General features: G+C 47.8%; 1 protein-coding gene across 1 annotated transcript; it reads left to right on the forward strand.

Annotated features, from left to right (window-relative positions):
• Positions 1-260: 260 nt before the first annotated feature.
• On the forward strand, positions 261-6,203 carry klf6a (Kruppel like factor 6a). Its single transcript, XM_058060633.2, has 4 exons — positions 261-571; positions 1,589-2,168; positions 2,808-2,931; positions 5,078-6,203. The coding sequence occupies exons 1-4, from the start codon at positions 470-472 to the stop codon at positions 5,127-5,129; spliced, it is 858 nt and encodes a 285-aa protein (XP_057916616.2). The 5' UTR covers positions 261-469; the 3' UTR covers positions 5,130-6,203.
• The last annotated feature ends 9,548 nt before the right edge of the window (positions 6,204-15,751 follow it).

Raw genomic sequence — 15,751 nt, forward strand, 5'->3', positions numbered from 1 at the left:
ACACAGCAGACTGGAGCTAGCGGACAGCCGCCCTCCGAGCTTATATACGTGGCTAAAAATAACCGGCCAATCAGCGATGAATCTCTGGGAGTCAAACGCGCCAATCAGAGGAGTCAACGAGCTCCGTGAATGCGAGGCGTCGCCGCCATTGGCCGGCGGGGATATCATTTGGTATGCAGGCCAAAGCTCGCCGCCGATTGGCCCAAATGGAGCCGGCGTCATCCCGCCGCGAGGAGGGAGGGGGGCCGGCTTGGAGGTTTGAACAGGGAAGTTTGCGGAGCGCAGTTGTTACCCATCCAGTCCGGTGCGGTGTTTGCAAATACCTTCCACGCCAAAGCTGAGAGGAGAAGCAGGAGGGGGACGGAAGGAGGCTTGCTTGGAAACAAGCTTCTCAGCAGCGGGACGCTCTTCGCTCCCTCTCACTTTGGCTTGTTTTCCTCCCTCGTAACATTTTCCACACGGTCCGGGAATGGATGTTCTACCCATGTGCAGCATCTTCCAAGAACTTCAAATAGTTCACGACACGGGCTATTTCTCCGCCTTGCCGTCCCTGGAGGAGAACTGGCAGCAGGTGAATATCCCTTCATCTCTCACTCGCATCACATGTGCGGAAGTGGATCAGCGTTCAAATCTGACAGCTGCAAGTCCAAAACGGCGCCGGGCTCCATGCAGAATCCCAAACCGGGTCCGCACGTCATTGCTGGCTGTTTTGGCCGACTTAGAAACGAAGCAATTCATGAGTCAGTAGAACCGTTCTGCCCGTACTGTACCGTGGGCGTGCTAGAATAAATATGCTTATTACTGCCATTGTGCTCTGGAGCAACCTGCAAGGACAGACGCTCATGAGCCTCCAAACGCAGTTACAGCGCAGACATTTAAAGTGTCTGGATTGAGTTTGAATGTGCAAGACGAGACCAGATCCAATTCCAGTTCCCAACGGCACGCAGGAAGCATTTCTAGGCAGACAGATGCCTGCAGGGAATATTTCCTCAGCAGGAACCTGGTCAACGTGGCTGTCTCTGAGCAGCATCTAATGAAGTAGATGTAGCTTTCACAGAGTTGCTGGTGGGGGGGGGGGGGGGGGGGTATTTGACACACAGGGAGGAAGGATGTGAGTCCATGTGAAGAAAAGCAGCTGAATAGGCGGGAGGAACTTCCTTAAAAGGTATCTGAATGCGTTAGTGAGTGGCTGGCCTGCTCCAATGTTGTGAGCTGGAGTAGAAGGCCTGCTTCTGGTGCCAGAGTCCGGCGTCCAGCTAAAGCACTCTGCCATGCGGTAGCTGCACCTGCACATTGCTAACCGGTAGGAGAGCTGCACGGGTAAGTATGGATCTTTGCCCCGCTGCAATGCATCACACTCCAAGGTGTTTGCGGTGGTACCTAACAACACCATGAGATACTAATACCCAATGCCATACCATAGCGAGTGTATAATCGACTGCTCCGCTTTCCCTGCTGCAGGCATGCATTCACCACACGGCGTGTTTGGGCGTGTTTGGGCGTGTGGGCAGACCCCCCCAGCCACTCTGCAGGGGTTGGCTTGTAGTTCATGTTTTCTCACGGTGCTTTGTGGCTGTCATTGCTTCAGACATGCTTGGAGTTGGAGCGCTATCTACAGAGCGAGCCTTACGTCTCCACTTCCGACCTTAAGTTCGACGCCCAGGAGGACCTCTGGAGCAAGCTGATCTTGGCCTGCGGGGACAAGGCCAAAGCTGACCCCAAGTTGCCCCTGGCGCCCCACGAGGAGGACAATCACGACAGCCCCATTTTTGACAACAGCAGTGTGAATTCGGATGCCAGCAGCGAAGCGTCAGACAGTTCGGAGGAGCTCTCACCCACGCACAGCTTTACCTCCAACCCTCTGGGCTCGGCCTTGGGAGGCTCTGGACCATTTAGCCCATCCGTCATCAGCACGCCGCCATCCTCGCCGGAGGCCAACTCCGAGCCCGGCGGGGTGGTGGGCGGCTGGGTGGGCACGCACGGCGACTTGCACTTGCCGGCCAAAACCAAGTGTGGGGGTGTGGCAAAGAGTTTGGAAAAGACGGGAATGACTTGCGGGGACGTTTCTCCCGACGGCAGGAGGAGGATACACCGGTGTCAGTTCAACGGCTGCCGCAAGGTTTACACCAAGAGCTCCCACCTGAAAGCACACCAGCGCACTCATACAGGTGAGCCCCTCAAGTGAATGAATTGATGTTCTTACGTCTTCATCCGTGAAATCAGCTGCTAACTCTCACAGGCGCCCGCAAGCGGCCAATGTGTAACGTCATTAAGGTCCACGGGGCTCTCAGCTGGTGCACAGCATTAGCCGTGCAGGCTAAACGTGACCTCATCTGTGTGGAATGTGACTGACTGGCCCAGTGAGATGGTGTGGTGGGGCGGGGGTGGGGGGTGGGGGGGGCGCACATGGAGATAAAAGCACTTTTAAACAGACTGACTTTCGGCATGGGAAAGGCTGAAGGGGTCCGGGGGGGGGGGGGTGCTGTGGTAATGGGGGGGTTCCGCTGCGTTTGTGTGGCCTTCATAGCTCACTTTTTGGGATTATTAGCTTAGCGGCGTGAAATAGCACGGGTGGGTTCCCCCGGGTTTGGCATATCCCATCGTCCATCAGCGGCAGCATTCCAGGCACGTAGCAGTCAGCCAAATAAAAGCAACTCCTGAGTCACCCAACAGGTTGAGTGGAATGCCGGTGCCTCTGAGGGCCGATTGATTTGGGCTGTGATGCAATGCACGCCGCCGCCAACACCAAAATAAGCTCCATCAAAACATGCCCATGTCAATCAAGGACCTGCTTGTGGCATTTGCAGGTGAGAAACCGTACAGGTGTTCCTGGGAGGGCTGCGAGTGGCGTTTTGCACGCAGCGACGAGCTGACCAGACACTTCAGGAAGCACACCGGGGCAAAGCCATTCAAATGCAGCCACTGTGACAGGTAAGCCTTCCCAGCCAATAGCGTGCCACTTCCACTCCACCTGACTGGAACACACGTGTCCTCGCTTCTGAGCACATCTGCACAATCACACAAGGCCGCCACGGAAGGGCGACGGAAGCCAAAGCATGAATGTTAGCGCCATGGTAAAACACCAACGGCTGGCGATATCAACGCAGCCCTGTTTTAGCCTGTCAGGACAAAACAAGGACGAGAATTTCCACCAGCACCAAGACTGACCTGATCCGGTACTAAGGTGCACCCGCCTGACTGTGTTCTTTCACCCTTGTCGTTCTCATTGATCGCAACTCCAGTCTGACTGGAGCTGTCCTACCTAGTCAATCAGCATGAAGTGATGAAGCCAAGCGTCCTCTACGACTACCTGAAGAGTATAGTGTGTTACCTTGTTACAATGTCTTAGTATGTTACCTTGTTACAATGTCTTAGTATGTTACCTTGTTACAACGTCTTAGTATGTTACCTTGTTACAACGTCTTAGTATGTTACCTTGTTACAACGTCTTAGTATGTTACCTTGTTACAACGTCTTAGTATGTTACCTTGTTACAACGTCTTAGTATGTTACCTTGTTACAACGTCTTAGTATGTTACCTTGTTACAACGTCTTAGTATGTTACCTTGTTACAACGTCTTAGTATGTTACCTTGTTACAATGTCTTAGTGTGTTACCTTGTTACAACGTCTTAGTATGTTACCTTGTTACAATGTCTTAGTGTGTTACCTTGTTACAACGTCTTAGTATGTTACCTTGTTACAATGTCTTAGTATGTTACCTTGTTACAATGTCTTAGTATGTTACCTTGTTACAATGTCTTAGTATGTTACCTTGTTACAATGTCTTAGTGTGTTACCTTGTTACAATGTCTTAGTGTGTTACCTTGTTACAATGTCTGAGTGTGTTACCTTGTTACAATGTCTTAGTATGTTACCTTGTTACAATGTCTTAGTATGTTACCTTGTTACAATGTCTTAGTATGTTACCTTGTTACAATGTCTTAGTATGTTACCTTGTTACAATGTCTTAGTATGTTACCTTGTTACAATGTCTTAGTATGTTACCTTGTTACAATGTCTTAGTATGTTACCTTGTTACAATGTGTCATTGTGTTACCTTGTTACAATGTCTTAGTATGTTCTTGTTACAATGTCTTAGTATGTTACCTTGTTACAATGTCTTAGTATGTTACCTTGTTACAATGTCTTAGTATGTTACCTTGTTACAATGTCTTAGTATGTTACCTTGTTACAATGTCTTAGTATGTTACCTTGTTACAATGTCTTAGTATGTTACCTTGTTACAATGTCTTAGTATGTTACCTTGTTACAATGTCTTAGTATGTTACCTTGTTACAATGTCTTAGTATGTTACCTTGTTACAATGTCTTAGTATGTTATCTTGTTACAATGTCTTAGTATTTTACCTTGTTACAATGTCTTAGTATGTTACCTTGTTACAATGTGTTAGTATGTTACCTTGTTACAATGTGTTAGTATGTTACCTTGTTACAATGTCTTAGTATGTTACCTTGTTACAACGTCTTAGTATGTTACCTTGTTACAACGTCTTAGTATGTTACCTTGTTACAACGTCTTAGTATGTTACCTTGTTACAACGTCTTAGTATGTTACCTTGTTACAACGTCTTAGTATGTTACCTTGTTACACTGTCTTAGTATGTTACCTTGTTACAATGTGTCATTGTTACCTGGTTAATGTCTTAGTGTGTTACCATGTTAATGTTAATAACCTGTTGCGTGTGTTACCTTGTCGTTGTTTCTGTTACCATGCCGTAGTGTGTGTGTTGCCATGTGTTAGTGTGTTGCCATGTCGTAGTGTATGTTGCCGTGTGTTAGCATGTCAGCTGTCTTTTTGCTCCACGTTAGCAGCTATAATTTGGGGAATTCATTTCTGCCAACAATAAGGGGGGCAATACGAAAGCAGCCACAGACACGTAGCAATAAAATGGTGAATGTTCAAACCAAGAGCGGCTGCAAGAAGGGGAGGGGGTCGTCTTTGGTTGTTTGCAGCCATGTAAAGATCATCATCGTCCAATGAAGGACGGATCTCTCATGTTTTTTTGGAAAGTAACCTCCCTCTTCCCCACTAATGTTTGTCTTGCTCCTCCCCAGATGTTTCTCCAGGTCTGACCATTTGGCGCTTCACATGAAGAGGCACATCTAAAGTGGGGGGCACCAAACCAAGCAACGCATCAGAGGGCAAAGGTTTTTTTTGAAGGGGAAAACCCGCTGCTCCCGACCTTGGTCTCATGGCTGAGCTTGTCCCAGAGAGCAGAGAAGTGGGAGTGTTTCAGCCAAAGCATGCTGTTTTGCACCATACTGGAACCCAGTGCCTCCGGGACCCTGAAGGTTGCACCCAGAGGACTAAATCACCACATGACAAAGACACAAATGAAAAAAGAAACATTACAAGGAAGCAAATGCGTGCTTTTGTTGGTAGGGTGTGTGTGTGTGTGTGGGGGGGGGGGTCAGCTGATACACTGGTACTTTGCAACGTGAGCATGAATGCACTGTGAATGTCTGCCAGCGGTAGCCCCCTTGTGGGACAGGGCGGCTGCGGCGTGAGGCCACCCCCGTGGTCACCCCGACCCCCCGGTGGCCACCCCCGTGGTCACAGCGTAAGAGTATTGTTGGATTTGTGTTTTGGTGCAGCTACTAAATGTGCAATGTGTCATGTAGCCTGATTTATTTTTTTACGAGCTCCAGAGTTTGTAGTCCACGTGTGTAAGCTGCGTGCTCGGAGCACCAGCAGGATGTAACGCCACTGTCATGTCGCATGCTTCTTTCCTCTTTCCACCCCAATCAGGACGGCAAACACTTGGAAGAAAAGTGCAGCTAAAAAGTCCAAATGTTCCCATATTGTACATAACGCCTTGATGATTCCCCTTTTTCCCGTCAAGCGGATCGTCCTCACGCACCTTCATTTCACCACCGCTTGCTGGTCTCATTGGTTGTCTGCCTCGGGTGGGGGGGCCACTTTTTGGAATTCTTTTATACTTTGTAATAATGCACTGTTGACCTGAATGGTGCCTTATGCAAGCGACTGCCCCGCGGCAGTGGTGGCCTGGCCCCCCGGGGGGCCGCTCTTGGTGGTATGAGCGATTTGACAAGCTGGATCAAGGCTCAATTACAAATGTCTCGTCTGTGTGTCTGGTGGCAGCCATGTTGCTGCGCGTCTTAAATGTGCTGACAAACGTCCTTTTGTTGAGTTGTACATAAATCGAATGCTGTATGTGTAGAGCACTTATGACTTCCTTCTTATTAAAGACGTTAACTACTGTGTAGTATGTACTGATGTCCATCAAACGGTACCGCTTTGCCCCCCTCCTTGAAAGGCCCCTCATGCCTGCAAGTGACGTTTCTTGGAATGAGGCGTGTAGTTGGACACGTAGCTGGCATAGACTCTCCGACTGCAGAGCTTCCTTATTGAGCCGTTGTGAACGCTCCGAACGGCGGGGGTGCGAAAGATGAACATTGCCATGAAGGTGCTGGGCCCCCAGGCCACGCAGCATGAAATGATCCGCGCCACCTTGCCGTGAGGACTCCGGCGTTCCAACGTATGGATTCCAGATCAGAGCCGAAGCTTGGATTGATTCGGACACGGTTGGCGGCCATGAAAAAGTTACTCGTAATTGAGCCTTGAAAAAGCCGCTTGTTGGTCATTCCCGCTCGCCGTCATCTTTCATGCTACCCCCCCCCCCCCCACACACACACACAGCTTTGTATGAAAATAAAACTTTTTTAGAATTCTCTTTATGCTTTATGGAATTTTTATTTGGAATTGTTTTGCTAAATTTTTCTATTTCTGTATGAATGTATTTTTTATTGGAATAATAAGAAATTCTTATCTGACCTTGGCTCCTTTTGTGCTTCTCCTTAGTTGGCTTTGTTATTGCCATACCCGCAGCGACACACACACACACACGCACACACACGCGCACACACACACACACACCATTGTAGCCACTGTGGCACTTTCCAAATGTGCCATCTATATCATCTATTTCATCTATATCATCTATATCATCTATATCATCTATATCATCTATATCTATATCATGAATCCAGCAGTGTGGCCATACCAAGCGTTCCATCCGCCATAGGATCACCTGGTCCAAGTCAGGCCTCGCCTCTTCCTGACGGGACAGTACAGTCCACCAAAAGGATGTAAACACACACGGAAACCTTCCCCCTCCCCCTCCCAAAAACCAACCCTAAAGTTCTACTCTAGTTGAAATTCCAAGAGATCTCCTTACAGCAAACTTGCGCTCATGAAAGCGCTATAAATAATTGATGTCCATTTCTGCAGCCCGTGCCATTTCATTACGGGCCGGAATGCCGATAACGACAGCAAACTGCAGGGATGAAAGCAAAGAGTCCAGCTGAAGATACCAAGCCAGGAGAGAAGATGCTTATGATCACCTCCATCTCCAACTTATTAGCTCCACCAAAAGCCCTTTGCTCTTCCAATCAGCTTAGCCAGCAGTTGCTAACGAAGCCATTTGGCAACAATCTGGACGAGTGCAGGAGATACTTACTTCTTAGCCGGGAACGCCGCCGCACCTTCATTTCTACGTCCATCACCATGCTTCCTGCATGTATGCTCTAGCTATGAATCATAACCATACCGTATACACCACAATATACTCTATATACTCTAGTTATGAATCATAACCATACCGTATACACCACAATATACTCTATATACTCTAGTTATGAATCATAACCATACCGTATACGCCACAATATACTCTATATACTCTAGTTATGAATCATAACCATACCGTATACGCCACAATATACTCTATATACTCTAGTTATGAATCATAACCATACCGTATACGCCACAATATACTCTATATACTCTAGTTATGAATGATAACCATACCGTATACGCCACAATATACTCTATATACTCTAGTTATGAATGATAACCATACCGTATACGCCACAATATACTCTATATACTCTAGTTATGAATGATAACCATACCGTATACGCCACAATATACTCTATATACTCTAGTTATGAATCATAACCATACCGTATACACCACAATATACTCTAGTTATGAATCATAACCATACCGTATACGCCACAATATACTCTATATACTCTAGTTATGAATGATAACCATACCGTATACGCCACAATATACTCTATATACTCTAGTTATGAATCATAACCATACTGTATACACCACAATATACTCTATATACTCTAGTTATGAATTATAACCATACACCACATACACCACAATATACTCTATATACTCTAGTTATGAATGATAACCATACCGTATACACCACAATATACTCTATATACTCTAGTTATGAATCATAACCATACCGTATACACCACAATATACTCTATATACTCTAGTTATGAATGATAACATACCGTATACACCACAATCTGTACATCCTGTAGTTATGAATGATAACATACCGTATACACCACATACCGTACATCCTGTAGTTATGAATGATAACATACCGTATACACCACATACTGTACATCCTGTAGTTATGAACGATAACATACCGTATACACCACATACTGTACATCCTGTAGTTATGAACGATAACATACCGTATACACCACATACTGTACATCCTGTAGTTATGAACGATAACATACCGTATACACCACATACTGTACATCCTGTAGTTATGAACGATAACATACCGTATACACCACATACTGTACATCCTGTAGTTATGAACGATAACATACCGTATACACCACATACTGTACATCCTGTAGTTATGAACGATAACATACCGTATACACCACATACCGTACATCCTGTAGTTATGAACGATAACATACCGTATACACCACATACCGTACATCCTGTAGTTATGAACGATAACATACCGTATACACCACATACCGTACATCCTGTAGTTATGAACGATAACATACCGTATACACCACATACCGTACATCCTGTAGTTATGAACGATAACATACCGTATACACCACATACCGTACATCCTGTAGTTATGAACGATAACATACCGTATACACCACATACTGTACATCCTGTAGTTATGAACGATAACATACCGTATACACCACATACTGTACATCCTGTAGTTATGAACGATAACATACCGTATACACCACATACCGTACATCCTGTAGTTATGAACGATAACATACCGTATACACCACATACTGTACATCCTGTAGTTATGAACGATAACATACCGTATACACCACATACCGTACATCCTGTAGTTATGAACGATAACATACCGTATACACCACATACTGTACATCCTGTAGTTATGAATGATAACATACCGTATACACCACATACCGTACATCCTGTAGTTATGAATGATAACATACCGTATACACCACATACTGTACATCCTGTAGTTATGAATGATAACATACCGTATACACCACATACTGTACATCCTGTAGTTATGAACGATAACATACCGTATACACCACATACCGTACATCCTGTAGTTATGAACGATAACATACCGTATACACCACATACCGTACATCCTGTAGTTATGAATGATAACATACCGTATACACCACATACCGTACATCCTGTAGTTATGAACGATAACATACCGTATACACCACATACCGTACATCCTGTAGTTATGAATGATAACATACCGTATACACCACATACTGTACATCCTGTAGTTATGAATGATAACATACCGTATACACCACATACCGTACATCCTGTAGTTATGAATGATAACATACCGTATACACCACATACCGTACATCCTGTAGTTATGAATGATAACATACCGTATACACCACATACTGTACATCCTGTAGTTATGAATGATAACATACCGTATACACCACATACTGTACATCCTGTAGTTATGAATGACGATTGGTTCCAAAGGAAATGAAAGCAGCTGTGATTCCAGCGAGCATCTGAGATGTTACGTGTTCCTCCCAGTGAGGGAGGTGTTCCTTCATGAGCGGCCAAGCCCGGTGCTGCCACGCTCCACAGGCAAGGCAGCGTCGTCTTCCATGTTGTGATGGTGACATGCGTGGCTCAGAAGGAAGGAAGGAAGGACGGGTGGCGTATAGAACCGATATAGAGATTGTGTCATGGAGACCATCAGAGATGATGGTGCTTCCCCCAGGAGAAGGCTTGCTAGAAGGACTGCTTCTAGCAGATGGATGAACGCTCATGAAGTATTCATCATGGTGAGGTGTAATGCATCTAAAGCCTTGACCTTTAGCACCATGCTTGGTTGCAGGACAGAAGAAGCTTTGGGAGGTGCTTCACTCGCATCCTTTCCATCAAACCCAACCACCCAACCTGCCCATTTACCCCATTTACCCCATTTACCCCATTGACCCCATTTACCCCATTAGCATGCACACGTCCCACTGGCACCAGCAGCCAAAATGCTTGGTCATGCTTGGTCCCTCAGAGTCCCTGATGGGATGCTCTGGGACAATGGATCCAAGGACATGGGGTCTTGGCGGGACCTGTGCATGGGATCCGGTCTTACGGTCTTCCGGGCTGCAAGCGGCGATTTGCCCGGCAACAACTGGATCTTCTCCAGCCAGTTCCATGTTGACGGACCAACATGGTCTTCACGATATGGATCGATATCGGGGTCCAACATGTCCCCCCTCCTCATCATTTGGTACATGAACGTAACCTTGCTGAGCTTTTGATTGGCCGGCGTGTGGCTCCACCCACAGGATGTGACGTGGCTAAGAATAGCAAAGCACCGTGTGATAATAAATGATAAATAAAATCAGAAATAATAAATGACCGATTGCCCACCTTTGGCAGGATGTGTTTTGGGGGTGTAAAGGTCTTGGGGGGATGGAGGGGGTTTAGCATAAACTGGTGGCTGGCTAATGAAGAGGAGAAGATAGACAAAGCTCGTAACGCTCGGCTGCTCCTGTGATTGGCAGACGGTGGCTCTGCTAGCATGCCAATTCATCTCGCACTCGCTGGATTTAAGGGCCGGGGGGGGGGGGGGGCAGATGCTAGATGTACATGTGGCCCCCGTATGACGACTAAGCACATTGTTAAGGCGCGGCCAGCCAGGATTGCTGAGGTTATGTTAGCATTAGGCGTTCAAGCTAATTAGCATGGCGCTCAGGCAGCCTCTCTTATTTATGTGGCAAAGCGCCGGGAGGGACCGGGCTCGGGTTCAAACCCTTCTGGCCGGCTCTCAGACAGCCGAGTAGCTTTAAATGGCCGCTCATCGCCATCGGACGGCCGATAGAGACGCATTTCAGATGAAGCGCCAGCAAAGGAGACCTGAGTTTGGCGTCTTCACAGCCCTTCCCGTCATTCCTCATCCGCTGCTGGCTTTTCCACAAATGAAAAGGATTTTGCCGATCAAACCCGAGCTGCATCCATCATGACGGAGACGGGTTAGCTCAGCGATCCAGACTAGCGGAGACAAACCTCCACGGCTAACATCTGCGTATTCGCTGCCAGCGTCTTCTTCGCTTGTTACAAAGGAACGTCGGACAAAGCAAGCTGGCCGGGAAAGGAAGTAAGATCCATCGCTGCTGGGACAGGAAGATGCAACGCCAGGGAAACAAAGAGGAAACAGGATGGGGGGGGGGGGCATGAATGTGTGCCCTCCTGTGAACCCCATTTGCACCCCCTCCTCTCTTGGGACCGTGCCATGCCTGCCTGGGACAGTCCTGGCATTCTTCTCAGCTTAGCTCAGGACGCGACCAACAAGACAACAGGAAATGCTTTTATTTTGGAGACGGGCCAAGTAGCCCAAGCTTCCTCTTCCTTTTCATTACTTTCGCTTATTTATTCTCTCAAGCGGGGGGGTTCACAAACCCCCCCCCCCCACGTCTAGTGTAATGCACTCTCTTTCCATCACAAATCCCTCCTTCTGTATCTTTCACTTGCATGCTGGGAACCCAAAGTAAGACGTCCAGACGACTCCAGACCACCCCAGCCAGAACCCCCCAGCCAGAACCCCCCAGCCCCAAGTGCCACCGTGACCACCAGGACAAATACACACTTGCTCATTTCTCACATACACATGTTCATATACACATACGGTACGTAATACCTGTCCTATCAGAGTACTACATAGTATCATGATGGTCTTTGTACATAAAGTGTTACATCCATGGCCTTGGCATCCAGACTGTGTAATACCTGGACTATCAGAGTACTTCGTAGTATCATGATGGTCTTTGTACATAAAGTGTTACATCCATGGCCTTGGCATCCAGACTGTGTAATACCTGGACTATCAGAGTACTACATAGTATCATGATGGTCTTTGTACATAAAGTGTTACATCCATGGCCTTGGCATCCAGACTGTGTAATACCTGGACTATCAGAGTACTTCGTAGTATCATGATGGTCTTTGTACATAAAGTGTTACATCCATGGCCTTGGCATCCAGACTGTGTAATACCTGGACTATCAGAGTACTTCGTAGTATCATGATGGTCTTTGTACATAAAGTGTTACATCCATGGCCTTGGCATCCAGACTGTGTAATACCTGTCCTATCAGAGTACTACATAGTATCATGATGGTCTTTGTACATAGTGTTACATCCATGGCCTTGGCATCCAGACTGTGTAATACCTGGACTATCAGAGTACTTCGTAGTATCATGATGGTCTTTGTACATAGTGTTACATCCATGGCCTTGGCATCCAGACTGTGTAATACCTGTCCTATCAGAGTACTACATAGTATCATGATGGTCTTTGTACATAGTGTTACATCCATGGCCTTGGCATCCAGACTGTGTAATACCTGGACTATCAGAGTACTTCGTAGTATCATGATGGTCTTTGTACATAGTGTTACATCCATGGCCTTGGCATCCAGACTGTGTAATACCTGTCCTATCAGAGTACTACATAGTATCATGATGGTCTTTGTACATAAAGTGTTACATCCATGGCCTTGGCATCCAGACTGTGTAATACCTGTCCTATCAGAGTACTACATAGTATCATGATGGTCTTTGTACATAGTGTTACATCCATGGCCTTGGCATCCAGACTGTGTAATACCTGTCCTATCAGAGTACTTCGTAGTATCATGATGGTCTTTGTAAGGGTGTGTTTTGGCTTGTGCAGCCTTAGTTTGCAGCGGAAAGAAAAGATGTGATCATGCAGGAATCCAAGTTTGGAGGAGAAATAGAATATAGAATATAGAATATAGAATAGAAACGTGTGTGCTGGAAGAAAAGCCTTGGACCGGTGTGGTCCCAGCAAAGCTGTACGCTCCCAGGCTGAAGCAATGGAGAATGGAGCATGAAATGGTGTACCAGGATAATCCTGCATCGCTTCACACCCCCGCTCGCCTTTGAAAAGCAGTGAAACTGGTCCCGTAACAAGCCCCTCCCCTTTCTGTTGTCCCTGGGAAGCTGGCGAAGTCATGACATCACCGCCATTCTCTCTTTCAGCTTTGTGGGAAACTCGGAGCAAGAAGGTTTAGGACGGGACAAAGGAACCAACACACGCCGCCTTTTGCAACCTTGACCTTGACCTTCTTGACGCATGAGGCAACGTTGATGTGTGTCCTGATATTTGATGAGGACTCATCCACCCCGGGCGTGGCCTGGCTACGCTTACATTGGACAAAAGTGGATAAGGTTCTCGGTTGTGGGCTCCATACCTACGTACATCTCCATTGTGGAGAAGCAGAGGACTTGGCTTTGACAGGAAGGACATCATCTAGTGAAGTCCAGCAAAGGCGAGGAAGGTCATCAGCAGTGGTTGGAGCTAACAAGTCCACGTGAAGCTTTTTGACTTCTTCATTTACGTCACTGAAGATGAGCACATGACCTTTGTCCACCATGACAGGTCAGAGGTGACATTTGCTTTGCCCCATAGCGGTCTAGAGAATCTTCTGGGGTCCCTGAGTGAGTTGTTTACATTCATAATCCAAGCGGCCCCGCCCCGTGCGGGTCCATAATCCTGACTGAAGGCTCAGCAGAGCCATCAGTGGCAGCCATTGTTCCAAGGCGGTACACGGGTGGCACGAAGCGCAGCGGCGCCGCACAATGTGTGCGTTGTTGCCACATTGTCTCCACGTAGAAGATCTGTCCTTCCCTTGCGACTGGCAGACGACTTGAGGTGAACCCGAACAAAGCCGGCAGGTTTATTTATAGACCGTCTGCATAATGAGCCATGATGCGACGCCGCAAACAAGTCAGCCCGCAGCTAAGCAGACAAAAGCGTAACGTGAGCTTTTTTACCTTCATGACAACGCAGCCTCGTGTCTGGTGAGGAGACACCACGAGAAGCAGGAAGCCACGCCATGCATGATTGATTGATGGCTGCAATGCTTCCCATCAACAGCCGTTGTTGACTGCCAACTATGGAAAAGCGTTCAATCCATTCGTGTCCGATGTATCGTGGAGTCAAACCTCCCGGGCTGGGCGGGGCTGGGCGGGGCGGGGCGCCCTGGATGTCTGGCTAACTTTGCAGGTGCTCGGCGTGGCCAATTGACGGAGATGGCTACTTCCGGCAGGATGACTTCCCGCTACATTGAACCACAGCGCCCTGCTAAAACTTCCTTTCCATTTGCTCAGGGTGGCTGTCGCACGGGGGGGGGGGGGGGGGGGGGGGGGTAATCTTCCATCTCGCACTCCTTTGCACTTCAAAGTGGCCGCCTACCTTGAGATCACCAACTCTGCTTCTCGCTTGGAGAATAAGAGCGAAACATTCCGCTTTGATGAAATTGATCCCTGAAGATGGCGGGCTGGATGGCGGCCAGCGTGATGATGCTTCCGCAATGCCGCTTCTCCCTTTCTCCTCCGGTGCCAGGAACGCCGTTAGATCTGCTGTTACCAGTCAATGGCTGGAGTTGCTTCCGTACTCGGGCATTTTTGGACGTGGCACAGATGGGAAAGGTGGTCTCACTCCGATACTCCAGGAGGGATGTGACCCACTTTCCTTTCCCAACTCGCCACCTCTGGCAGCGGAATGGCAGCAAACTCGGAAGAATGAAGGATGACGGCCAGGCGTCTCGACGGGGACTTGCCCGGACTGAAAGTGCTGCACTCGGCTGTGATTAGCATGCATGGGAGAGAGCAGCTAGCAGCTCAGCAATCAAAGTCAATGTGGAACATGCTTACAGTTCAGTAGGCCGGGGGGGGGGGGGGGGGCATTCCTCACACGACATTATTTCATTATTTCTATGAGTGTATTAGAAAATAAGAGCATGTTCAAAGAGCAGGGAGGAATACATGAGCGCAGTTAGCCCAAAATGACAACACATTATACGGCCATTAGTTTGCACAAGGCAGCTAATGGATTCAATCGCAGCACATTAATAAACAAGACGCTCCGCTTTGCATCCAACTCAACGGCCTCATCAATCTTTCACTGAGATGGCCTCAGCCGGCCCAAGCTGCACAGGTCCAATAATCCTGGACTAGTCCAAGACTGGGGGGGGGGCACGTCAGCCGCTGCATCGTCACCCCCCCCCCCCCCCTCTCACAGCACGCTAGGAAAAGCAAGGAAGTTGCAACCTCTCCATCATAAGTGCGAGGAGGAAAGCCGATGGCGAGCAATCAATCAATGATTCCTTTGCCGGCTGCTTTCCAAACTTCCCGCCCTCCGACGTTTGGACACTCGGACCCTGTCCCCACGGAAACGCTCCTAAATCATCTTTCCATCGGTCATGTCGTGGCGTTCAGGTGGGAAAAGGATGGAACACTCAAGGCGCTGGAACCACGTGACACACCCAACCCAGGAAAAGGACGCATGCGCATCAGCCCGTCTTCCGCTTCCCAAGTATTCCCAACACACTTCC

Source organism: Doryrhamphus excisus, linkage group LG5, assembly GCF_037039965.1.
Source record: "Doryrhamphus excisus strain RoL-2023G ecotype Guam linkage group LG5, RoL_Dexc_Guam_v1.1, whole genome shotgun sequence".
NCBI lineage: Eukaryota > Metazoa > Chordata > Actinopteri > Syngnathiformes > Syngnathidae > Doryrhamphus > Doryrhamphus excisus.